Source organism: Danio rerio, chromosome 18, assembly GCF_049306965.1.
Source record: "Danio rerio strain Tuebingen ecotype United States chromosome 18, GRCz12tu, whole genome shotgun sequence".
NCBI classification, from domain to species: Eukaryota; Metazoa; Chordata; class Actinopteri; order Cypriniformes; family Danionidae; genus Danio; species Danio rerio.
In genome coordinates this window covers 7,753,360-7,780,545 of record NC_133193.1, presented here as the reverse complement: position 1 = coordinate 7,780,545, position 27,186 = coordinate 7,753,360, and the positions used below count along the sequence as shown (strand labels likewise).

Here is a 27,186-nt window from a genome sequence, read left to right as displayed (position 1 = left end):
TGCAGAAACACAGTGTTGAGAAGCCTTCACGATTAATTAACCGTGATGAATTAAAGCGCAGTTAATAGTGAAATCAGTTAATCGTTGCATCCCTATTTACAATGTAATTTGCCTAATGTAACACCCATGCTATGTAAGTTTTAAAGTTGATGTAATATTTTTTCGTTAACAATTATTGAAATAATAATAAATAATTAAAAATATCGCAAGTGATGTATAATCAGTGATGGTCAAAAACACACCTTAACTTCAACCTGAAGAAATGTTTTATTTTTAGATTGCTGGTGATCCACATCCACAAGTTAAAGGTTTCCATATTTAAGCCCTTCAAGAAGATCCTTCACGTAAAAAAACAAACAAAAACAAAAAATAAATTCATAAAAAAAACGACTTGATTTCATAAGCAATGCACTATTGACTGTCAGATCTATAATGCGTTTCATTCTATACATTCACAAAAGGCAGTGACATTTACAGCATGTGTAACCATTCAAAAGAATCTCTGTAAAACAGCACCAGATCCCTTCAAAACAGTGTACAGAAGATATTTCCATCTGATTTCCGCAAAAATAAACACACATAAAGCACATATGATGGCCGCTTTCATCAGGCAAGAGTTAGCCAGTGGTTTATCAAACCAATGGAGAACCCATACAGCAAAAAGCACATCGCAGTCTGTCTTTGTGTGTTTGATGACAATGCATTGGATTGAATTTGTCTGAATTAATACTGCACCATGTTGACCAAGTCTGATTTGGGGTTTACTTGCTGGAATGTTTCTCGAACACAGATAAACTGCCTGCCTACGTTCAGAATGCAGGAAAATCCATTGATTCTGTACAAAAAAGGCATTTTTAATCCTTAAACATCATTATAAATGATAAACATTATAAAATATGCCCAGATTATTTCACACAGTTCTGAAATAAATTACATTATGCATAATAAACATCCAACATTTAGTTATTCCAGTGCTGTATTATGATAAGTATTCCTTTTTTTAATTATAGATGATTAGATGCACATACATTCTAATTATAATTCAATAATAATGCATCTTTGTCTATATTAGAGTGAGAAATTGGAAGTTAAGTCATTTTAGATTATGAAAAAATAGATTCTTTAAGCAAAATATAATTTCTTTCTTCTTTCTTTTGGACTTTTCGGGAATGAAATATGACCTAAATGTGGTATAAAGAGACTGACCTGAAAACAGCGTTAGTAACCAGAAATAATCCAGTTTATTTGATTCTGAATATTGCACATCTCTTTGGTTTTGGCCACCAATTCGTTCAATTCCTCTGGTCACTTACAGTATTAAAAAACAAACAAAAAAACAATGTGCAAATTCAACCCCCCTCACCCAAGACTATTGGCTACCTCAATAAATATGCATATTCGTAGTATTTACATCTCATTAGCGTCATCTTTCTGCCTGTCAGAACAGAAAACTCACCCGAACGCTACTAAGGCATATTATTGACCTGGAAGTAAAGCCTTCAGTGACCTGCAGTTCAGTTCAGTTTTCTTGACAGCATTAAAGAAGCATTTCAACCCTGACATGCTCTCATAGCAGCTGGAGACTTCAGTGTTACACAATCCAAACGTCTCAGACGTCCCTGTCCTGAGTCTCTGTGTGTTTCCACCAGTTATTACCTCGAAATTGCCTTCAGTTGGATGTGATCTAGAACACGCATCCAGAATGTCCTGAGGTCTGGCAAACGTTTAAAGTGCTTTGGTAAGCCTTGTTAATGGGGTTTACGTGTTGCGCAGCGTCCGCCGGTTCCACATTCCTCGCTTTGAGTGGAAATAATGGAAGAAGTTCCTCAGGTAGAGCCGCTCCACCTCCAGCCCACCCTGGAGGATCCTTCACAAAACACACAAGAAATTTACACTTCTGCATCTTTATACACTGTGATGCATTGTTGCATCACAAATTGATTAAATTAACTGTTTTAGGTTCAATCCACTTAAAATTAAGTTGTTCCCAAAAAAACTTCTGGTTAGGGGTGCGTTTCCCAAACAACGACGTAACTCGCAGCTGAACTATCATAGTACGATGCATCCTTTGGGAAAAGAACAATGTAGTGACGAGTGTTTCCCAAAACTCGTAGTTTTTCTGTCGCAGATCCATCGCTTGAACCACGTTGGTTATAACGTAAAACGCCCATGATGATGCTCTAAACAGGGTGGTAACAACTTCTTTAGAGAAGAACCCCATCATTTCTTTGTGCAAATTATATTGTTTACATGCAGACACTTAAAAAAATCCAATATTAGTTTTGGTAAAAACGTGCACTCGCTTTCCATATTAATTGAAATATATGTAAATGGCACATATAGGGGCCAATGTTTGCTTTACTAATATTATTGAGAACATAATTCTATTCTAAAACTTAAAATCACTTACAAAAGCTGACATGTATTCTAATATCATATATAAATTACATAAATAAATAAATAAATAAATAAATAATGAGGCTACTTATTAAAAAACGAAATGTAATATTTATTATTTATTAGGAAATGAAAAAATCCTTTAATAAACTTTAATAATAATATTAATGACGATGACAATTTTTATTAGTATTAAGTAGGATATTGTTTATTTATTTATCTTTTATTTTTTAAAAGTCTTTTACAATTTTTTCACTGCAGAAATGTTCTAACCAACAGGCCAATGTCATATACAGTACAGATACTTAATAAATAACCCACTATAAATTAAAAGGATTAATGTATGCTATATATTTTTGTTTTCACAAGCTTTGGAGACGTAACATAAATTCCGCTTTTAAATAACAGGTCACCTATAGCTTTCACCATGAGGTTGTGTTCAAAATGAAATCAATGTTTTCAAAGTGCACTGCGAAGCAAGCGCTATTGTAAACATGAAGATTGCTAAAACGAAATTGTAAAAATACTTTGAAGGCAAATTACACCTAAGAGAGATGACTTTAATGTTTTTTTTTAATTTTTAATAATTCCAAGTTTAAATGTTAAAACGTTCTAAATGAATAGGGCATAGGGAGGATAAGTGGGAATAGAACACAGTCAGGAACTATGTTTCTAACTGCAGCTCCAGGGCTGTAGTTGCAAGTGCACAACTTTGCGATGCAGTTTGCAAATGTTCGTTGGAACAATAAATTTGGGAAACGGCAAATCAAAGAACTATGTTCGTAATGACGGAACTTGCGACCTTAGTTGGCTAATGATGCTTTTGGAAAACGCACCCCAGAATGGGTCAGAACTTGTTGTCATATAAAAATGTACATAAACATGACTGAAAAATAGCAACTTTTTAATTTTGTTCAAAACGACACTTGGAAGATCTGTCATCAGTGTATTCTCTTTATAAAGTGTTTTTGCGAAAGTAAATTTTTTTTGCTGATCACCAAGAGCATTTTTGACTCTTTATATAAATATTACAGGATATTTAGCGCCAACAATTTATTACCATGAACAGCCCTGAGTGCCTGTGATGTGAACTGCTGTGCTCACTGATAAAATGATGTAAGTGTGGCATTAATGTAGTTTTTTTCATGACTGACCTGTCCAGTAGTTCCCAGTCTTCTCCTCCCCAGCGGTCAGTAAACTCTTTAGTGTTCATGCCTCCAATACGGTCCAGGTCTGACTTATAAATGCCCAGAAGTCCAAATCCATTGACCTCCCAGTAACCTACACATTAAAAACACATGAGGGGACAAAATTTGATTTTGGCTTAAGTATTTCTAACATTAACACTTTGCTTGTATGATTTAACATGATTAACATGTACCTAATATGGTTTAGGTAACAGATTAGAACATTTCTAACACTTTCCTAGCATGTTTGACCAATTCGCTAATGTAAATTAACAAGTTGTTAACATGGTTAGTACATTGCTGGTATGAATTAACATGTTGCACAATTCGTTGCATGAACCAACATGTTACTATGATGTTTTAAAAGATAACATTTTATTATGCTACTAGCGTGTTTTGATCATGCTTTAGCATTTTTAGCATTGTTAACATTTCCTAAGCTACATGTTAGACTTTGAAACCAAGTTACATAAATTAATGAGTTACTAATATTAATAAAGAGTTAACAATCAGCAAGCACCATCTTAAACCAGCAAGAACCACCTCAGCCAGCTCATGACTATCTAAACCAGCTAGAACAAGCTTAAACCACCTTATGACCAGCAAAAACCAGCTTAAACTAGCTTGTGACCAGCAAGGACTACCTTAACCACTTCATGGCCAGCAAAAACCAGCTTAAACCAGCTAAAACCAGCTTAAACCAGCTCATGTCTAACAAGAACCACCTTTATCAGCTCGGGATCAGCAAAAAACAGCTTAAACCACCTTATGACTAGCAAAAAAAAAAAAAAACTTACACCAGCTTATGATTAGCAAGAACCAGCTTAAACCATCTCAGGTCCAACAAGAACCACATTTACCAGCTCAGGATCAGCAGAAACCATCTTAAACCAGCTCATAACCAGCAAGAACCACCTTATGACCAACAAGAACCAGCTTAAATCACATTATGATCAGCAGGAACCAACTTAAAACAGCTTGTGACCAGCAAAGACCACCTCAACCAGCTTATGACCAGCAAGAAACAGCTTAAACTACATTGTGACCAGCAAAGACCACCTCAACCAGCTTATGACCAGCAAAAACCAGCTTAAACTACATTGTGACCAGCAAGAACCACCTCAACCAGCTCATGACTAACTAGAGCCAGCTAGAACAAGCTTAAACCACCTTGTTATGACCAGCAAGAACCAGCTTAAACTAGCTTGTGACCAGCAAGGACCACCTTAACAACCTTATAACCAGCAAGAACCAGCCTATATCACCTTATGATCAGCAAGAACCAGCTTAAAACAGCTTGTGACCAGCAAGGACCAACTTAACCAGCTCATTACTAGAAAGAACCAGCTTAAACTACCTCATGACCAGCAAGAACGACTTCAACCAGCTCACGACTAACTAGAACCAGCTAGAAAAAGCTTAAATTACCTTATGACCAGCAAGAATCAGCTTAAACTAGCTTGCGACCAGCAAGGACCACCTTAACAACCTCATGACCAGCAAGAACCAGCTTAAACCACCTTATGATCAGCAAGAACCAGCATAAAACAGCTTGTGACCAGCAAGGACCACTTTAACCAGCTCATGACCAGCAACAACCAGCCTAAACTACCTCAGCACATGCAAGAGCCAGCTTAAACTACCTCATGACAAGCAAGAACCAGCTTAAACTACCTCATGATCAGCTTCAACTACCTCATGACAAGCAAGAACCAGCTTAAACTACATTGTGACCAGCAAAGACCACCTCAACCAGCTTATGACCAGCAAGAAACAGCTTAAACTACATTGTGACCAGCAAAGACCACCTCAACCAGCTTATGACCAGCAAAAACCAGCTTAAACTACATTGAGACCAGCAAGAACCACCTCAACCAGCTCATGACTAACTAGAGCCAGCTAGAACAAGCTTAAACCACCTTGTTATGACCAGCAAGAACCAGCTTAAACTAGCTTGTGACCAGCAAGGACCACCTTAACAACCTTATAACCAGCAAGAACCAGCCTATATCACCTTATGATCAGCAAGAACCAGCTTAAAACAGCTTGTGACCAGCAAGGACCAACTTAACCAGCTCATTACTAGAAAGAACCAGCTTAAACTACCTCATGACCAGCAAGAACGACTTCAACCAGCTCACGACTAACTAGAACCAGCCAGAAAAAGCTTAAATTACCTTATGACCAGCAAGAATCAGCTTAAACTAGCTTGCGACCAGCAAGGACCACCTTAACAACCTCATGACCAGCAAGAACCAGCTTAAACCACCTTATGATCAGCAAGAACCAGCATAAAACAGCTTGTGACCAGCAAGGACCACTTTAACCAGCTCATGACCAGCAAAAACCAGCCTAAACTACCTCAGCACATGCAAGAGCCAGCTTAAACTACCTCATGACAAGCAAGAACCAGCTTAAACTACATTGTGACCAGCAAAGACCACCTCAACCAGCTTATGACCAGCAAGAAACAGCTTAAACTACATTGTGACCAGCAAAGACCACCTCAACCAGCTTATGACCAGCAAAAACCAGCCTAAACTACATTGTGACCAGCAAGAACCACCTCAACCAGCTCATGACAAACTAGAGCCAGCTAGAACAAGCTTAAACCACCTTGTTATGACCAGCAAGAACCAGCTTAAACTAGCTTGTGACCAGCAAGGACCACCTTAACAACCTAATAACCAGCAAGAACCAGCCTATATCACCTTATGATCAGCAAGAACCAGCTTAAAACAGCTTGTGACCAGCAAGGACCAACTTAACCAGCTCATTACTAGAAAGAACCAGCTTAAACTACCTCATGGCCAGCAAGAACGACTTCAACCAGCTCATGACTAACTAGAACCAGCCAGAGAAAGCTTAAATTACCTTATGACCAGCAAGAATCAGCTTAAACTAGCTTGTGACCAGCAAGGACCACCTTAACAACCTCATGACCAGCAAGAACCAGCTTAAACCACCTTATGATCAGCAAGAACCAGCATAAAACAGCTTGTGACCACCAAGGACCACTTTAACCAGCTCATGACCAGCAAAAACCAGCCTAAACTACCTCAGCACATGCAAGAGCCAGCTTAAACTACCTCATGACAAGCAAGAACCAGCTTAAACTACCTCATGACCAGCTTAAACTACCTCATGACAAGCAAGAACCAGCTTAAACTACCTCATGACCAGCTTAAACTACCTCATGACAAGCAAGAACCAGCTTAAACTACCTCATGACCAGCTTAAACTACCTCATGACAAGCAAGAACCAGCTTAAACCAGCTCATGACTAGCAAAAAAATCAGCCTAAACCAGCAGCCATGTATAAGACCTACCCGTTTCAGAAAGGAAAGACCTTAAACTTTCGAACAGCGATGTACATGTTTTTGACATTATTAAAGCAGTGCTATACAAATCCTCGTGACCTGCATTGAACTCTTATCAGGCTGTTTGTAAGACTATACCATCAGGCTCCTGAGGCGTAGCTCCACAGTTTAGTCTCATGACAATAGGAGCGAAGGCCATGCGTCTCTCCACACAGTGTTTCCTCACAGTGTCAATGAAGCCCGGTGGAAAATGGATGTGCAGATCACAGAGAAACACAATGCTGTTATCATCCTGACAGAGAGACAGACATTCAGCCCTTTACGAATCAACCGAGTGACATTCACTAGTTTTTTTACTGAAGCTTTATGCCGAGTTCAGACTGCATGACTTTAAAAGTAGTCGTGTCACAGATGTTTTCACACTGCATGACTATCTGGGCTAGCGTTTCGTCGCTGCTTTGTTTACACTGCAAGATGGTTCGGCGACATGGACATTCACATTGCATGACTTTACAATAGGGAGAATCGCCGACAACTTCGTCCAAACTACGTCTCACAGCCAAAAACATGTAGTATATCTTTTGTTATTAACTACATAATGAGAAAGAAGCCTTAAATGGGGTAGAACATGTACGTTTGCTCACCTGGGTTTAAAGGGTCATGAAACCCCCTCGTTTCAGCAGGGTGTTTTCACACCTCTACTTTGGAAAAAGTCAGAAAAGTGGGCGTTTCCAGCTCTGTTTAGGGGGGAGTGTCGGAGGAACTAAAGTGGGATGGTGTGGGAGTGTCTATTTGGGCACGCACGAGTTTCAGTCAAAATACACACACGAGAAAGTGAAGGTGTTTAACCTACATGGACATCTGTAGTCGAATTATTTGCCAAATTATTAAATGGTGGACTTTAACAGCAGTTTGGCTCTTTCATTCAGGGAATTCATTCATGCCTCTCATGACAAACGCGATATTTGATTCGAGGAACTGCTCTAAGCGTGTATTTTTTCATGCAATGTTTGATACCGCACGGCGAATGAGAGAAAAAAAACCTCTGCATTTCCCGGAAACTTAACACACGACAGGTAGCGTCAGAAAGCCGCGTGTGTTATTCCGGTCACAAAATGCGGTGCTATGTTTGCACTCAGTGCAATAGTTAACTTAATTCGATACGAACAAACTGAAAAAACAAAGAGCACTGGTCGCTCACTTACCAAATCTATAGAGACAGGGCAATTACCAGCAACTAGAGCCGCGTCTTTATGAAGAGGAGACTAACGTTACATGCGAATCCGGATCTCAGCGTTTGCAGATGAGAACAGCTCTCAGGTAAACAATGTTCCTCCTTAGACACGTAAGTTATTGTTGTTGAGCGTCGCGTACACCGTTAATCCACACGTGATCCAGCTGAGCTCTCACAGAGAGAAAATGAAAACGAAACTTAATGGCAGCAAACTATAAAAGCAACACTTCACGTTTGTTTTGCCAACACAACGTGGCGTCTCTGTGGCGTAAACGCGGTGACGCTAATGAATATTAATGAAGTTGCACAATAGAGCGCGCTGATTGGTTTGAACCAAGCCTTACTCATGCATTAATGCAGCACACTGTAAGACGTAATAAGACTCACTCTGGCACAGACGCCCAGTCTGCATGCTGGAATACAGGCTATTATGTCATGGCCGTGACGCAGCTTCAAAAATTCGTTTCAAACAGGAAGTACGAATTCGCTTGAAATAACGCAAAAACAACCAATTTACACTTTTTAGTGAAATATATGTGTCCTAATAGTGTTTTTAGCAGTGTGGGACACATATACGACTGTCAACAGCTCAAAAAATGTGTTTTGGTGTTTCGTGACCCTTTAAAGGGAATTAGCCATTTCTCCTCAACATTGATAATAAACTAATTTCTTTCTGTATGAAACGTCAAACAGACACGGTTGCTCCTGAGTCCTGTCAAACCTCCACTAGTTTTTCCTCCATTTCGTGGGTCCAAATAAACCGAAAAAGAGCGCTTTTAACTTCTCCCCCAGCCTCCCGCTGGCCTGCAGCAGGTGTACACACACTAGAGATGCGCGGATGGGCTATTATTTCATCCGCAACCGCATGACAAAATTGATCATCCGTCCGCCATCCATCCGCACTAACATTTTTGACCAATTTTTAAAACCGCACCCGCCCGCCATCTGCTGATTGGGCTCTTTATTTGAATGGCTTATTCCTTTTTATTATTAAATGAATGTTTCTTTATTGATCATTATAGAATAGAGAATGACTTTAATGTAGACATGCAGTTAATCCAAACGTGCAATTGAAGACGCTTTGAAGTGACGCTAAAGATACGAAGACGTGTCTTTTCACTTGATTCGATTCCTCGGTCCAAGAGTCTTTTCCTTGCGTCCTTCCCTCGTACCGTTATCCCGGTGGGGTGGAAACACGGGAAAGAAAGCAAGGAAAGGAAACGAGGATGCACAAATAAGAAATGAGAAGCACCCGAGCTCTCAGAATATCAGCAGTGAACTCCGTCTCCAATCGGCGCACAGAGACAAAAATAAATAAATAGCCTAAATCAAACGCACTGTACTATACAACTTTTTTTTTATTGTAGTCTAATAGAAAACGCATTGACACATCATTTCAACATGCTGCTATTTAGCCTACTACTAAATGCCTATTTCACTTTATTATTTAGTAAATAGATAGAATAATAAGTCATTTACATTATAGCCTAATAATGTTTACATTTTGTAGTTGTCCATATAGCAACCCCAAAAACGTACCTGCTTGCCTTCCACATCTAATTAATGGGCACAGTTTTTCGACTATTTTTTTATTTATTTATTTTTTATTTTTTTGCTGTGGATGTTATTGAGCTTGTAGAAATCGGAAACAACACAGTTCTGCGACAAGATGAACCTTTATTGATATCTCTATCAGACAATACCTATTTTATATGCCAAAAAAACAACAGGCAGTAAAAAAAAATATTAACATAAATATCTTAATGTAGGCTAGGCATAGGCTATAGTCGCATGCTTTGGCAAACAGTTGAAAAAAGTTTTAATAAAAATGTCATATCGTGCCTAAGCCTTGTAGGCTCAGTCACCCCCACAATTAGAAATTAAATTAGAAAAACAGATATGCCATCCCTCTTTGAGCGAACATAAAGTCTGACCAGGCTAACAATGCAGGAATAAAATAGCATCTACAGTGTCAGGATTCAGACGGGCGCGCCTGCATAGCCACTATAATGCGCCCTGCTGCACTGAAGGAGCGCTCGCTCGCAGCACTTGTTGCTGAAATGCATAGAATTCTCTTGGAAAGGTGCTGTATTCGTGGGAATGCCTGGCCTTATTTCTCCCAAAAGGAAAGTAGATTTTCCTCTGCTGATCCGTCTATACGGAAGTTTGTAGAGGAATACTTCTGTACTTCATCCAGAATTAGTGTATCCGATTCCTCCTCCCATTCTGTGAAGTCAGTCCTAGGCTTTTTTGTTGGTGCGTCAGCTATGCCTATAAAAACAGTACAACCGCCCGCCACCCGCCCAAATTTAATTAAAATATTATTTTTTCGTAACGTCATCCGCCCGATCCGCGGTTTATCCGCGGAGTCCGCGGCTATAACCGCCAACCGCGCATCTCTAACACACACGCACACACAAGTGAAAGCCGCTCTCGCATTGTAGGCGATGGCTGATGTTATTTTCAGTCAAAACTCAATTCACACGGCATGATTTGAATCGCCGACAGCTCCAGATATTTAGCATGCCAAATATCTCGCAGGCATCGGCGACTCATCGGCGATTCTCTCAGATTGCGTCTTTGATCGTTCATACTGTGTGATTGTCACTCACGTGCACGAGCAGTGATTTGCCTGTGATTTCAGGCATTTGTCGGCGATTTCTCAAAACCTGTCGGCGAGCCAAAATCGGGGCTAAAATCATGCAGTCTGAACTAGGCATTAGTGTCATGTTTTAACACAGATTGCAGAATTTCAAGCATTTGTCTGCTGTGTGAATGATTGTGAATCTTAAACTTACAGTAATGAGGTCAATTCCTGCCTGCAGTCCGGCCGATCTCTCAAAGTTTCCGCTCAACCTGAGGTACTGATACCTGAATCAAAGGACACACAATAGAAAGGAAGTCAAAGTGAGCTCTCATTTTACATTTTCCAAGCACATGGAGCATTAGAACAGTGGGTCTCATTTATAAACATGCCGTATGCACAAAACCAGGGTGAAAACATGTACACCACTTCCGCACAAAGGTTGTGGTCTACTAAAAAAAAACATGCTTGAAATCACAATATGTGCAGCTGATATTAATTCAATTAAATTCAATTCATGCTTATCTCTATAGTGCCTTTACAATGTAGATTGTGTCAAAGCAGCTTAACATAGAAGTTCTAGTAAACTGAAACGTGTCAGTCCAGTTTCCAGAGTTGTTTAGTTTTGTTCAGATCGGTGTGGTTTAATTTTAACCGCTGAAAGTCCAAACACTGAAGAGCAAATTCATCGATGCGCAGCTCCACAAGTCTCAAACCAAGCAAGCCTGTGTTGACGAGGAATAAACGCGATTTCAGGGGGTGTGGCTTTGAATCACAGTCCCTCCCCGCTGTCCAAAGATAATATGCTAAGCGGTTAGCATTTTGGCAGATCACCTACTGCACCTTTAATGATGGAATCAGAAGTTGAGAATTATTGTGAATCTGTAACTGTACCTGGGTATATAAGAGTTCAGCAGTTCTTCTTCTATGTTCATATCAGTGCTTTCATAGTCCGTGATGATGATGTTGAAGTTCTGATCTCCAGTGATGCGGTAGATCTCTTCCATGTCGGAAATAAACTGCTTCACCCAGCGGGCCTGGTTCTTCACTGCACACACAAACACAGACCATTCATTTTTAAGACATATTTTGTAAGATATAAAAGAAACATATTCATGGTACAGATAGCACAGTACATTCTGTATGGTTCCAGTTTGGATAAAAATGTGCCACTAAAAGACCAGGGGCCTCATGTATTAACGCTGCGTACGCACAAAAACTTTGCGTACGCCAGGTTTCATGCTCAGGATCGCTCACGTTTGGATTTACTAACGATGAACTGAACTAGGGTTGTAACGGTATGAATTTTTTACGGTATGATAATCATCTAAAACAATACTACGGTTTGACGGTTTCGCGGTATACGGTATGTTACAAATGTTACAAAATAACAGAACAGTGAAGCAAATTTGACTTTTTCCAAATAATATATTTTCAGTTACTATAAACAACACCACTTACAATGAACAAATAAAAAATAAGAAAATAATAAATAATGTGTCAAAGTCCAAATAAAGTCCAAATAAACATGGTGCAAATCCTCAGGAAAAAAATTGATATAAATATTTACTATACTATAAATAGTTACATAACGAAACTAGATTCAATATGGAACATAGGTTTTATGTGCCAGCATGGATATGGTTGTCTGTGGATATGGATTTGGATATGGTTGTCTGCAATGCAGACAAACAGCTGCACCTTCATTTGCGTCTTTTTAAAACAGCAAGAGCAGCAGTTCGTCTTTGCTGTGTCACTGTTTTGTCATGTTTCTGTGCTGCTGTGCATGCAAAAGTACTTAGTATGAGAATTATTTCATGCAAAACTTTTTTTTTTTGCGTTTTATTTAGCCGCGCATGAATGTACAGCCTCTCTCTCATTCCGTGTTGTTCAAAACGCTCGTTGTTGGTCCACAAACAAAAGCGAAACCTATGCCTATTGGTTGTGATATAGTGAGTTTAAACCAATATGGGCATGGAGGAGGGACAATGCATCAATGTATCATGTCTGGTTTGTCCGGAGACACAGTGACGAGCGTTTCTTTGTCAAATCAGCGTTGTCAAATTTTGATGACGTAACCGCACTGATTCCGGAGCCTCTGAAAGTCCGCGAATATTATGTGACACAGCACTGGAAAGCTGAGATTCTCTTCTTTATGCCAATCTTTGAATTGTATGGATCAGCGGATCAAAAGTTATTAAACATTTAAGAGCAATACTTATTTTTAGCCGCGGGCGGCTGTCTCTGTCTTTAAGGGTTAAAACCGTCGATATGCAATTGTTCATGGTATGATAATCGTGCACGTTCAAATCGTGGTAGACCGTCATACCGGTATATTGTTACAACCCTAAACTGAACGTGGGAATGTGCGCAGCTCCATGGCAGTTTTATGGTTGGCGTACGCAAATTTTTTTGTGCGTGTCTGTTTTATTTCCATTGGCAACTCCTAGAGGCAGTTGTGTTAAATTGCTCTCTACAAAGTGTCTGAGCCTTGCAATGGCAGCTGTATGAGACAAGTTCATCTAGCAGGTATATAAGGTTTCCATACCATACAGTTGACCAGCCAAACATTAAAGCACAATTTGCAGCGGTCGCCTGTTTTCCCAATGTAATCTGAGCTATCTACTGCACGCACATTGCTATAAAGACACTATCTGAAGATGAATTTGCATGCGTGAATCAGAAACATTTCCATTCAATAAATGTGCAAATAAAATATGATGCACAAACTTATTAATGATTCCTACTTGTCTTTCTCGTGATAAACAGTAGGCAAAGTCTGATACAGTATGTAGCGGGGGAAAAAAGAAGAAATAGTTAATCAGACGCTGGATTCGAACCGAGTTTGTGCTCGAACGTGTCAAAACAAGTTGACATGCGTCTTACAAACTGCGCCACTGAGACTGTTGAGGGTACTGCAACATTTTACACCTGTATACCACACTATTTCTTTGAATTCACTCAGTGCGATGTTCAGACCCAACTGTGTTAACCGCATCAGCTAAACTCTCCCACTCTATTTTTTTTCTTTTGTTGTTAATTCCAGAGAACAAACTTGCAAATAACACCGCTTTTCTCCGGTCTACCTCCGAAAGGAGCACCTCCAATTCACATTCTGTTCAAAGTCTCTCTTTTTGCTTGCTTTTGCCGTTGCTTTTTCGTTGGGTTTTGCCAAAGTAGAGTCATTAGCATATTCATACGGGGGAGGAGGCATGTGCTCGTGCATGTTGCGCTTAGTTTCACGTTCATTCGGATGTACAAAAGAATATGCGTGAGATTCGGCGTACGCAGTGTTTCATACATCTGAATTTTTTTCTGCGTACGCACATTAACAGCTTTGTGCGTACGCAATGTTTTAGTATGATTTCCACGCAAGTCTTCGTACATGAGGCCCCAGAACACAATGAATTAATACTAAGTTAAGCCTCTTTGGTCTGAGGGGGGTTTGGAGGACATATCTATCAGAATCAGAAAGAGGTTTATTGCCAGGTATGTTCGCACATACGAGGAATTTGTGACAGAGCTTCTACAGTGCAACAGAATTACAGAGACAGGACAATAAACGGATAATAAATATATAAAAAAGCAGCAAGAAGTAAATGCAAATATACAAATAGACAAGTGTATGTAGAGCTATATTACTAAATACAATGTTATATGTGCAGCTGTGCAAGTTGGCATGTAAAGTGTGTTGTTAAATAAGTGTATATGTGTATAAAAGTGTGTGGCAAGCAGTGATGTTTGTTCCACAATTATTATTATCAAGTGTTCATGAGATTGATTGCCTGAGGGAAGAAACGGTTTCTGTGTCGGGCTGTTCTGGTGAGCAGTGCTCTGAAGCGTCGACCAGAAGATAACAGTTTAAGTCAAGTCAAGTCAAGTCAAGTCAACTTTGTCAATCAAACCATGCAACAGTACATTACACAGCAGACTGAAATTGCGTTTCTCCCATACTCCAATGTGCAATTTAAAAACAAAAATATGACACACACTAGACATAAACTAAACATTTAACTAATATAGTACAAGATAAATTGAATAAATAGACAATAATAAACTGTGAACAATTACCATATATCCTATTGTTCCAGAATATGACCAAGTTGAGGTATTTATTGTAGTGCAATTAGGTGCAGTATGGCAAAAGTGCAAAGTAGCAGAGGCAGTGTGCTGGGTGTGAGAGGTCCAGAGTGATTTTGGCAACATTCTCACACAGGGGTATGCAGATTGTATTTTGTTTTCCCTTAATAATAAAAACCTTTACTTTGTTATTTTTGACAAATATTTAAATTAGTTTGATGATCGGATACATTAAAATCTGACAAGCATGCAGAAGAAAATAAGAAAGTAGTAGGAGGGCAAACACATCAATAAAATGTATTTATTGATTTATAAATGCATATCCTGCTAAATTTATTTATTTATTCTTACCTGGGATGATGAAGTGGACAGTAGCAGTCGGGTTCCAGTAAAAGGTATATGGATTGCAGAGTTGAAGTTTTGTGTCCTGAGGCTTTTGTTTTCTTTGAGAGCCCCAATCGTCTGTTCGTTTTACAAAGACATACTGGCCTAGGCGCAGATGCCGTCCTGAAGCCTCCAGCAGGTCCAGCTCCAGCAGATATCTACTGCCTCGGTTATAATCAGGCTTCTTCTCAACATTTACAATACGATCTAGAGAGAACTGCCTACATACACACAGACGCAACAAGTTATGTCAGAGATTAATCAAAATGTTCAGAATAGGATAATATTCATTCATTCATTCGTTTTCCTTCGGCTTAGTGCCTTTTTTCATCAGGGGTTGCCACAGTGGAATGAACCGCCAACTTATCCAGCATATGTTTTACACAGCGCATGCCCTTCCAGTCGCAACCCATCACTGGAAAACATCCATACGCACTCATTCACACACATACACGACCGCCAATTTAGTTTATTAAGTTGACCTATAGCGCATAACATTGGACTGTGGGGGAAACTGGAGCACCCAGATGAAACCCACACGAACAAGGGGATATTATTATAGGTGTTTGATTCTGCCAAAAAATATGATGATTCCCTCAAACGATTTATTTCAAAAGCATAATTGATCAAAAATAAACTATGCTGCTTTAAGATGTATGAATAATGTGTTCTGGCATTATTTGTAAAATTTTGTAAAAATCAGTGGAAACGCACAACACTGTCCCCAAAATGTATCTCACTTGTTACACTCAGAGTCCTCAAAAATGTGATTCTATAAAGTGAAAACACTCTTCCTACCTTGGGTACTTCTTGTTTAGTTCCTTCATGAAAGCGTCCACTACAGACAAGGCTTCTGATTCGCTGAGCATCAGGTTTCCAGACACGTTACACTTCAGATCGATCCAATCAGAGCGCATTGAATGCAGATCCAGAAGTTTAGCATGAAACGTCTGATTCCACTTGACTTCCACGTCAAACGCAGGCCTGTGAACAAGTTCGTAGTCTTCTTCCTCCGACAAACCCTGATTTACCCAAGCGTCTTCTTCATCTCCATTATCTTCAGTCTCTTTTACGTGCATGGCATTATCCTGTATCGGTTTCTCAACTCCATTTCTATCCTCATTGGCGTGACCCCAGCGGTTGTTAAATGCTTGATCCTTGTGCTCACTGGTTTGGTTATACAGCATGTTTTGGTGTGGTTTTTGGAGAACTGCAATATTATTATGAGCTTTATTGTTATACTCGACTATTCGGTTGTCAACTACAACCACTCGATCTACTTTTTGTTCACGGTATTTGGGTTTCTTCATTGCGTCTGCTTTGACTTCACCTCCATGCAAATATTCATATGTAGCATTCTTCACCCTGTGTTTTTTTAGTTCCACCACATTCGATGAGTTCTTGCGTGCTTTGTAGACATGTTCTCCAAGAAAGACTTTCCGATTATCCATTCCATTCGATTCAGGATGTTCAATCTCGACCTCATTAAGCATGGCAGGTTTTTTTATGGATTTTTCCTTTAGATCAATAGCTTCTCGAACTTTCTCAATGGGAACATCTCTGACTATAGCAGGGTTTGGATTCACATTGCTACTATTGACGTAATGGGCTTTAAGACGGTGAATTCGATCATTCTTAACCATCGACCCATCAGCTTGTAGATGTTTCTCCTTAAACCTCCGTTGGGTTTTTTCCTGAAACCGTTCTGGATTCTGCTGCTCAGGTATTTTGTCCACAGTATAAGCTTGTTTTACTCCTTGGTTGTAGCTTTTTACCTCTGAAGGTGCATTTTGAGGATGTTGTTGATCCTCCAGGTTTTGTTGTTGGGGCAGTCTCCTTTTCTTCTTCCTTCTCGGTTGGGGTTCATTGTGTGCTTCTTCAGGCAGTTTTTGGATCTCTTTTGGTTGGTTCTCTTGTTCATTTCTGATGTTTAGCTCTCCATCGTTTCTCTTTCTTCTAATCACACTATGTTTCTGGACGGAGAAGAGTTTGCGCCGTCTATTCATTGAATAATCATCATAATCGTCGCCATAATCAGAGAGAACCTTCTTCTTCTTCTCCATTCCATCAATTTGCTGCTTTTCCCCGTTCTCTCTAGATTTCTGAAAATCTTTATCTTTATTTCTGCCAATGTTTGCTGCTTTTCCGAACATGCTGTCTCCTTGAGAAAAACAAACATTAGACGTGTTAAAATGGGGAATGAGGAACCTTTCTGACAGTCCACAACCATCAAGCTGATTGATTTAATGCAATAAAAGAAACAAAATGCATCAAAAGAGGGTGGAGACTTTACAGATTGTGCCTCAGTTACTCTGACAAAAATAAACACAACATCAGCGTGTATTTTAAAGACTTGCCACATTTAATGGCTGCTTTCCACTGAGCAGAAAGGTTCTGTAAAGCAGGGGTTCTCAAACTTTTCAGCCCGCAACCCCTAAAATAACAACTCCAGTGACTCGCAACCCCCAATATGCTCGGAGGTGGTTATAAGCATAGAAATATTGCACTCAATGGCGCACACACACCAATAGGAACTATAGAAACAAGCATATTGGCAACACAAAAAAAGTTCAACAGTCTTACAACCATATCTTTTTTAATAATCATTATTCATTTGTTAAATTTAATATTAACCTCACTTAATGAGAATGGTGAGCACAATGTTTATGGCACAAGACTATTCTTGGTTTAATTTTGGAGACTTGGAGCCAATTGGAGATCATCCTCCTTGTTTAGTCGTGGCCATAATTTTTAATGTATGCGAGTGCCATAAAGGTGTCAAAGTTTAATACTGTACTGCAAAATCAATCTGCTGCAACTAACACTATTGTTGAGACGTTAATCTAGCAAAATAACCCCAGGGGTCACAAATAAAATATAATAATTGATAAAATATGATAATTATAATAGTTCAATAAAATATATGATATTTTGGAAATAACCAAGCGACCCCTCTCTCATTGTCTCGCGACCCCCCAGGGGGACCCGACCCCCACTTTGAGAACCACTGCTGTAAAGTACTTTACAGTAAGCATTTATTTCTGTTTCCACTGTCAACATTAGCAAAATATCTAATCATTACATACCTCTATTTCCCCTGGAGTTGTTACTTTTAAATTGACAGGACAGTGGAGTTACAAACAGGAAAGTGAGGGGAAGGATAGGTGAATGACCTCTAGCCAGTAATCATTCTCAGGTTGCTTTGATCAACTCACATAACCACCAGGGTTTTCACCTTTTTTTTGAGACCTTTTTATTCACCTTATTCTCCGCCGACGAGCGGGCGCTGCCATTTGAATCTTTTTGGCTTGAGACTTCCGGTCTCATTCACTTCCATTCATTTTTTGACTTTAAAACCTGCTCGTTACGCTACTTGATGTTGCAATTTGATATTTTCTTATTATATTATGCTACTTGGTCTGTATAGTCATGCAAACGATTGTTTGTAGAGGAAGTAGTTTGACCGTTTTCTGCCGTTTATTATTCCTAGTCATTTCTCCCATAGGCGACTGAATCGGAAGTTCTAAGACAATCGTGAAAACAGGCGCACTTCCGCATTTTAGAATAAGGTCAATAAGGTATCTGGCACATAAGTATGATACCAAACAGGTGGAGTGGACTGCTGAATGCTATTGGTTTACAGCAGGGGTTTCCAAACTTTGTCCTGGAGGGCTGGTGTCCTGCAGATTTTAGCTGCAACTTGCCTCAACACACCTGCAAGGATGTCTTTAAGAGCTTGATTAGCTAGCCCAGGTGTGTCTGATTGGGGTTGGAACTAAACTTTGCAGGACACCGGCCTTCCAGGACCGAGTTTAAACATGCCTGGTTTACAGTGAACCTTCACTTGTGTGTAGTGCCTGCCTCTTCTTCTGACAAACAGCCACATGCCAAAAAGCAAGATTTGTGCAGAATGATGCTGTACTATACTAAATTGCACCATACCACTTATTGGAAATGAGGCATTAAATTATATGCAAAAACAGACTGTGTTTATAAATTAAGAGTCAAAACATATGCGCTTATCAACAGCACACGAAACACTCAAACTTAAAAAGGCCCCGTTGCTTAAATTCAAAATGTTGTGGCCTGAACATTCTCTGAAGAAACCTCAAAACTACAGCGGTGGTGTTTGTGGGTGTTAAGATCAGCATTTACTTCAATGCACTGCGAATATAAAGACTAATGAAATGTTTACACTCTCCAAAAAGTCGCTTTTTGCTGTACCTTTAAATTTGAGGGAAAGCTCCTCCTTCTCAGGCACATCCATTTGAATGTAGTTTGAGAAGCCGTATCTAAAAAGAGACAAGTTCAGCTGAGATCATAACACAACAGGTGAATCAAAGAGGACAGTACACCTTTACTAATTTTCCTTTGGGTTAGTGCCTCATTTATGAGTGGTCGCCACAGCGGAATGAACCGCCAACTATTCCGACATATGTTTTACACAGCGAATGCCCTTCCAGCTGCAACCAAGTACTGGGAAACACCCACACACACACACACACACACACACACACACACACACACACACACACACACACACACACACACACACATTTATACCCTATGGCCAATTTAGTATATCCAATTCACCTATAGCACAAAATATTAGTATAATTTATATAATAGAAATTACACTCAGATACTAAAAATGTATTAAAATTTCTAAATATTACTGTTTTAACTGTGTTCTATCAAATAATTGCAAACAGAGTGAAGATAAGAACCAAAAAACATTAAAATATGAACTGTAGTGCATCAGTGTGTCTCTACCTCTCCATGTAATATGGGTTTGCACGGTAGAAACATTTGTTTTCGCTCTCCATGTGTGTGAGTCGCGTGTAGTCATTAGGATACACATATGTCAGGTACACCTGTATCAGATTACATCATGCACACACAAGCTAAATGACATTCATCATAACTTTACAGAGGAATGTGATATAAAAGTGTGTGTGGGTAAGTACTTACAAACTGCAGGCCCTGGTAGCGCACCAGAGGATAACCCTTAATGATGTAGCTGGGGTTATAGATACAGTCAGGTAAAACTCCATGCAAACGCACCTGGTCCAGTAATGGAACTACACACACACACACACACACACACACACACACACACACACTTTTATTAAAACTAATACACAAACACAACTGTTTAAATTAATAGATTTGCATTTCAGAGAATTTTAAAAAAGCCTAAAACTTCTGGAATCAAAAAATTTATAATGATAAAAAATATAATTATTTATTTTTTTATTGAAGGAAAAGAAAAATGTACATACAATAAAACAATAGTCAATACGGTTTCCTTTTTTCTAATTTTGTTATGATAACCCAAACCCTTTACCCAAGATCTGAAGATCCCAAGGCAGGTTAACAAAATAAATATGTCCGAATAAATATGTTAATTACATAGTCTGGAGTCATACATATTGTACCATGACACAATAAACCAATAAATTAATTACAATTCTACAAGAAAAACTAGATTAAAACACACAAATATTATTATTTAATTACAGATTATCAGATGTGCTGGACAAAAGAATTCTCAAGTCTTAAAGGTTGAGGAAAAATTGCACTAGCATCCTTTATCCACAAGACGGCGCCAAAATCCTTCTCTCCCTGAACATTTCCCTATAAATCAGAGATGCCCAAATTTAGTCTATGGCCCATGGTAACCTTTAATTTGACCCACCATCCCATTTGAGAAGAGAGGGAGAATGAAGGGGAACCAGTTGGGGTGAATATCTTCGATAATTTTAAGCAAAGCTTTGTAGTTATTTTTAAACATTAGGAAATTACTCATGGAAGCATTAATGTAATGCAGTTTGGTATATTTACCTTCAACCCACAGCCCTCAATCAAGTTTGTTTTTTGGCCCTTCATAAGAAAAGGTTTGGTGCTATAAATGGTCATGTACAAGCCTTATGTACATAAAAGATATTTAGACTAATGCTGATAACTACACTGCAAAAAATGCTGGGTTGTTTTAACCCAACGTTGAGTCAAATATTGACTAATATATAAATATAATTATATAATTATAAAAATAATTATAAACTAAATATAATTGAAAAAAAGTTAACCTATTTGACCATATTTTACCAAACTTTGGGTTAAAACAACCCAGCATTTATGGCAGTGAAGTAGCCATTGTCATCCGTAGGAACTTTTTTGTTTTTATTTTTGGGTGAACTGTCCCTTTAAATTCTGCTTTAGCAACAAGCAACCAACAAGAAATAAAACACACCGTATTTCTAAAGCAAATGTAAAACAAATTATCTAAAGTAAAAGAAATAGGAAATTTCAGATGGCAATGATTATATTACAACGTTAGAATGTTCAACTATAGTATATTTACACTGTACTCTTTGGAGTTCATCATGAACCATCACTGATTAAATGAAGGGTTTTCCAGTGAATATTCTTCACTGTTTATTTATATTTTATTTTATATTCGTTTATATTTCGACACCGAATGTATATTTCTAAATCTACACTGCAAATGCTTTTCTTACTTAGATTTTTTTGTCTTGTTTCTAGTTCAAATATCTGAGAATTCTTAAATCAAGAAGCTTTTTCTAGATAAGCAAAAAAATTGTCTTGTTTTAATAAATAATGTCAATATTAAGTGAGTTTTTCCTTAAAACATAAAATTATTTAGCTTGTTTTAGGGGATAAAACTTAATTTTGGCGCATTATTTCTTAAAAGAAGACTATTTTTTGCTTGACTAGAAAATGCTTCTTCATTTAAGAATTTTTTTTAGACATTTTGACTATTAAAAGAAGACAATAAAATCTAAGCAATAAAAGCATTTTTTGCAGTGTAATCAGTTTGGAATGATCTGAGGGTGAGAAGATAATGACAGAATATACATTTTTGGTTTGTGTTATTAGTGTGTTCTTTTTGTTTAGAGTTTGTCTCTAAATTTCTCACTTTGATGAAAGGAGTCTCGTGGATCTGGTCTCAGCATGTCGACACCGTGGGGCGGAGTTTGAAGCGACCTCGGGGGCGGAGTCACATGACTGGCAGCTGTCTGAGGAATGTGACTGACATCTCCAGCCCTCAGAGAAGACTCGTCTGCACACAAACAAAGCATTGAAGACAACTATTTTAATTAGGTTATAGTAAATACTCTAAACTCTAATAAATATGCCATTTTATAACATATATGCATATAAGATATATACTATAAATATTTAAATGTATAATTTTTATATATGCTTTATAAACACACACACACACACACACACACACACACACACACACACACACACACACACACACACACACACACACACACACACACACACACCAGTTCTGTCTGGTTTTCGAATCTGATTAGCTGATAGCAGTGCGATACAGACTCTAAACCAGGGGTGGGCAAACTCGATCCTAGAGGGCTGGTGTCCTGCAACGGTTCAGCTCCAACTCTAATCAAACACACCTGCTTATAGATTTCTAGTGCTCTTGAAGACACTGATTTGCATGTTCAGGTGTTTTTGATAAGACCCTAACCCTAAACTATGCAGGACACTAGCCCTCCAGGACCGAGTTTGCTCACCCCTGCTCTAAACCCTGACAGCTGACAGTGCGCGCGACGTGTCTGAAGAGCGAGGAGGGATGCGCGGTGGGGAGGGGTGAGGAGGCGTATTTGAGGACCGGGAGGGAGACGCGTGATTACCGGGAGATTATCACTCGTTTGCGGCCATCCGGGAGTCTCTATGTATTTGTGGGAGACTCCTGGAACTTCAGGGAAACTTGGGATGTCTGAGACTAGTTCAGTAAACAAAAAGAACAAAGAAACGCTAGCATGTGTTTAGCGTTTTTCCTTATTGCAAATCAGGTAGCGTTTGCTTTGCTCTGGGTTTTTCAGGGTTAATTATTGTGATATCCTGATTGGAACAGAGAATATACTGGGAAATCTCGGTAGACTAGTGACATTTTATGCTGTTCAGCCTTATAATCTTAAAATGTAAGTAAAATTGCCTGTTTTGTCATCACTTGAGACATTACGCTAGAGAATCATTCAAACACTAGCTCTAAAGTGACGTTGGTGAATTAGTAACAGCTTCTGCTGTTCTGACGTCAGCTGCAGATGTGAATGAATGGCGGAAGCAAGTAGTTCCTAATACAAAAGGGTTTTAGACTTTCCGTGTTTGATGTTCTTTTTTATATGCACGATTATGACATTGAACTGTTGTATAACGCAATATCACACTCGTAGCAGTGCAATGTGGCTGTATATCATCACTGGTGGGACACTAAGGTGGCCTCCCACCAGTGCCGATATACAGCTATATTGCACTGCTTTGACTGTGATATTGCTCACCTAGTAGGTGACACTTTAATATGTCCATTACCACAGTGCCTTTTACTTTCACGACTCTAAAGGAGTTAGAACGTGTTGTTAAGCCTCCTTTCCACTGCACATGACAAGCGACAGACAGGAAGTCATTCATTTCCAATGGAGAGTAGTCCGGGAGCTGCGTTTGTGGAAAATTCGGATCCGAATTGAGCTGCGGATAATATTTGAACTCCTGCGACTAGACCGTATGCGACCAGCCGACCGGATGTGATGTATTCCAGTGTCGTTCAAGCAGGTCCGTGTGCGCGAGTTGAGAAATAGGACTTTCTATTCATAAATGTAAGTAATAAAGTAATAAAAATTACAACATAAATTTTATGTTGTCTCCACATTCCCACCAATATTTTTAGCGGTCTGAATTTCTAGTATTCATTCATTCATTCAACCACGGAGAATTGCTTTTGCACTCCTTCATTTAGGACACTGCAAGAACAGCTTCTCTCCCATGGTTCACGTCAGAACTGAAAATTCTGTGCGACTGCCACAAGGGGGCGGATTCCGACAGTCGTGTCCAAATGTCGTGTGCGGTGTAAAGGCGGCTTTAAGGTATGACCGAAGTTTGCAACTATGCCACCAGGGGGCACAAAAGGACAGGATGCGAACGGACAGAAATAGCCTATACAGGAGCTGTAAATACTCTGCTACTTGTAAACAAAGATAACAATGTAGCAAAGCATTATAATTCCTACATTAATCATTAAAACTTGTTAAAAAGCTTTATTATCATTGTAAACTTGTTAAGTGCAATGAGGACTCATTATGGCAAGTAGAATTAAAGAAATAAAAGACAACTGAAATGAAAGTACAAACATAAATACAAATGAGTAGGCCTAAATAAATAAATAAAGCAGTGTTTTAGCCTAAATATAGAGAGATGTAGCATGTTTGTTATTTAATAGTGAGAGGACTAAGAAAGTAAATAAATAAGCTTTATCATTCACGTTTTCATTCTTGATTATATTTTATCATCTCATTTTATGTCTCAATTAGATTAGTCAGTACTGAAGCCAAATCTGGAGCAAATAAAACAAAATAACTTACAATAATGGTCCAAAAAAGACTACATTCACATTTATATGTTAGAGAAAAACATTAAACACAACTTTTAAAAAGAGCTAAATTCAAGAGAAACAAAAGATATATACAGTTTTTTAGTTTGTAATTTTTTTTGCAATACACACACGGTTTGTGCAGCAGAGTCTCGCCCATCATTAGCTCTATTTCAGGGCGTGTGTTTGTGGACGAGAGCTGCTATTCCAGGCCTCCTAACACTACCCTGACATTTCTGCAACCACAGCCCAAAATAACACACACTCACTGGTGTAGAGCGAGATGAACTTGGAATCGATGATTGCAAATCCACTCCCAGTCACTTTGAGCTGCCACTGTAAGCAAATACATAACAGTGTCATAACAGAGTTCAAGCATCAGACAACAGGAGCGTCAGAAATACACACTCACCGCCACCTCCACGTGATCTGTTCCTTCACCATTCTGCTTATGAATGAGCTCAAAGAAATATTTCTTGTTCGCCTGCAGACTGTAAAACAGAACAAATATATGTACAACAGCAGCAATTCTGCATAAAGCCATACAAGAACTTTTACAGACTTTAAAGTTTGTAACGGCACTAAGTTTTATAGTTAAAGATAACATGAAAATAACCCTAATTAATCTAACAATAATAATCATTTGATATTTCCATTTTTATTCTGAATACCTCTTCATTGATGACATTAAAACCTTCTTTCAAAAAAAGGCAAATATAGAACAGATAAAAGTCAACAAAAACTATATATGCACATATATACATATCACCGGCCACTTTATTAGGTACACCTCATTAGTACCAGGTTGGACCACTTTTTGCTTCAGAACTGTCATAATCCTTCATGGCATAGATTGAACAAGGTACTGGAAATATTCCTCAGAGATTTTGGTTCATTTTGACATGATAGTATCATGCAGTTGCTGGAGATTTGTTGGCTGCATATCCATGATGCGAATCTCCCGTTCCACCACATCCCTAAGGTGCTCTATTAGAATGAGCTCTGGTGACTGTGGAGGCCATTTGAGTGCAGTGAACTCATTGTCATGTTCAAGAAACCAGTCTGAGATGATGCACGCTTTATGACATGGTGCTTTATCCTGCTGGAAGTAGCCATCAGAAGATGTTGTTGACTCCAAATTCTGACCCAACCATCCAAATGTTGCAGCAGAAATCGAGACTCATCAGACCAGGCAACATTTTTCCAATCTTCTATTGTCCAAATTTTGGTGAGCCTGTGCAGATTGTAGTCTCAGTATCCTGTTCTTAGCTGACAGGAGTGGCATCCGGTGTGGTCTCCTGCTTCTGTAGCCCATCTGCCTCAAGGTTGGACATGTTGTGTTCAGAGATGCTCTTCTGCATACCTCGGTTGTAACGAGTGGTTATTTGAGTTACTTTTGCCATTCTATCGGCTGGAACCAGTTTGGCCATTATCCTCTGACCTCTGGCATAAACAAGGCATTTGCACCCACAGAACTGCCGCTCACTGGACATTTTCTCTTTTTCTGACCATTCTCTTTAAACCCTAAAGCGGTTTCTGAAATACTCAGACAAGCCTGTCTGCCACCAACAACCATGCCACTTTCAAAGTCACTTAAATCACCTTTCTTCTCCATTCTGATGCTCAGTTTGAAATGCAGCAGTTCGTCTTGATCATGTCTACATGCCTAAATGCATTGAGTTATATATATAAATCAATACTTGCCATTAACACACCAATAACTACGACTTTCACGTAAAAAAAAAGAAAAAGAAAAAGAAAAAAAAACTCTAATCTGCTGCCTATTAGTATTTAGTGAGGTTGTAGTTTAGGTTTAGGGTAGGATTAGAAATTAGAGATGTTTAGAAAAAGTACTTTACAGGTTGTAATAAAACGCCAATATTTAAATACCAGTCATGCTAATAAGCTTTAGTGAATATTGAGAATTTGTCCCTATGCAACCTTAAATAAATGTTAAATAAATATAAATATTTCCTTTATATGGATTATACACATTTCCATTACACTTACCAATACCTATATTAATAATAATTTAAAATTGTAGTATTTTAAATGAAACTCATCATGCTTTTTGTTTTAAACAACAAATGCATGCATTTTAAACATGCTTTAATGATTTTCAAGTGAATAGAAAGCTATTTTGTGGAAGATTGGTTAGATTTGAGCTCTGGAGCTGTATTCCTGCTTCTTATGCTGTAATATGAGTTTTGCAGGCCAAAATCACAAAGTGATGAAAACCGTTTATACCAATGAAAGTATAACAAATATAATATACAAATACTATTATAATAAAATATACAATTATTTTTCTTCTAGACCTAAGAATTTGTTCACTGAATTGTATTATTTTGTACATAAATATAAAGACTTCTGCATTATTTTACATTTGATTTTTCAATTTCATTACCTGACTTCTCAGAAAACCATAAAACACAGGACATTTCACTTTTATCTTTAATTTATAACATTTTCTGTATAATACACTAAAACATTAGTGAATACTTCCCAAATAGAGCTGTTCTGTATCTGGTGAGTATTCATATTGCAGAAAAACTAAATATCGCATTGTCAATTTTTCC

At 38.5% G+C, this 27,186-nt stretch overlaps 1 protein-coding gene across 2 annotated transcripts in view; it reads right to left on the bottom strand.

Moving 5' to 3' along the window:
• Window positions 1–248: 248 nt before the first annotated feature.
• The window catches only part of b4galnt3b (beta-1,4-N-acetyl-galactosaminyl transferase 3b), a 59,296-nt gene continuing 32,358 nt past the window's right edge, over window positions 249–27,186 (bottom strand). The window contains exons 8-20 of one of the 2 annotated variants that reach the window (XM_001342847.9): window positions 25,020–25,098; window positions 24,877–24,943; window positions 22,127–22,270; window positions 20,158–20,267; window positions 19,960–20,060; window positions 19,411–19,478; window positions 15,985–17,347; window positions 15,154–15,407; window positions 11,617–11,770; window positions 10,937–11,009; window positions 7,043–7,196; window positions 3,552–3,678; window positions 249–1,867 (exon numbers count right to left, since the gene is read on the bottom strand). In XM_001342847.9, coding sequence (XP_001342883.4) covers window positions 1,759–1,867; window positions 3,552–3,678; window positions 7,043–7,196; window positions 10,937–11,009; window positions 11,617–11,770; window positions 15,154–15,407; window positions 15,985–17,347; window positions 19,411–19,478; window positions 19,960–20,060; window positions 20,158–20,267; window positions 22,127–22,270; window positions 24,877–24,943; window positions 25,020–25,098 — 2,803 coding nt within the window. In that variant the 3' untranslated portion in view covers window positions 249–1,758. The remainder of the gene's footprint in view (window positions 1,868–3,551; window positions 3,679–7,042; window positions 7,197–10,936; window positions 11,010–11,616; window positions 11,771–15,153; window positions 15,408–15,984; window positions 17,348–19,410; window positions 19,479–19,959; window positions 20,061–20,157; window positions 20,268–22,126; window positions 22,271–24,876; window positions 24,944–25,019; window positions 25,099–27,186) is intronic. The other variant, XM_073930237.1, reaches the window with a different exon arrangement.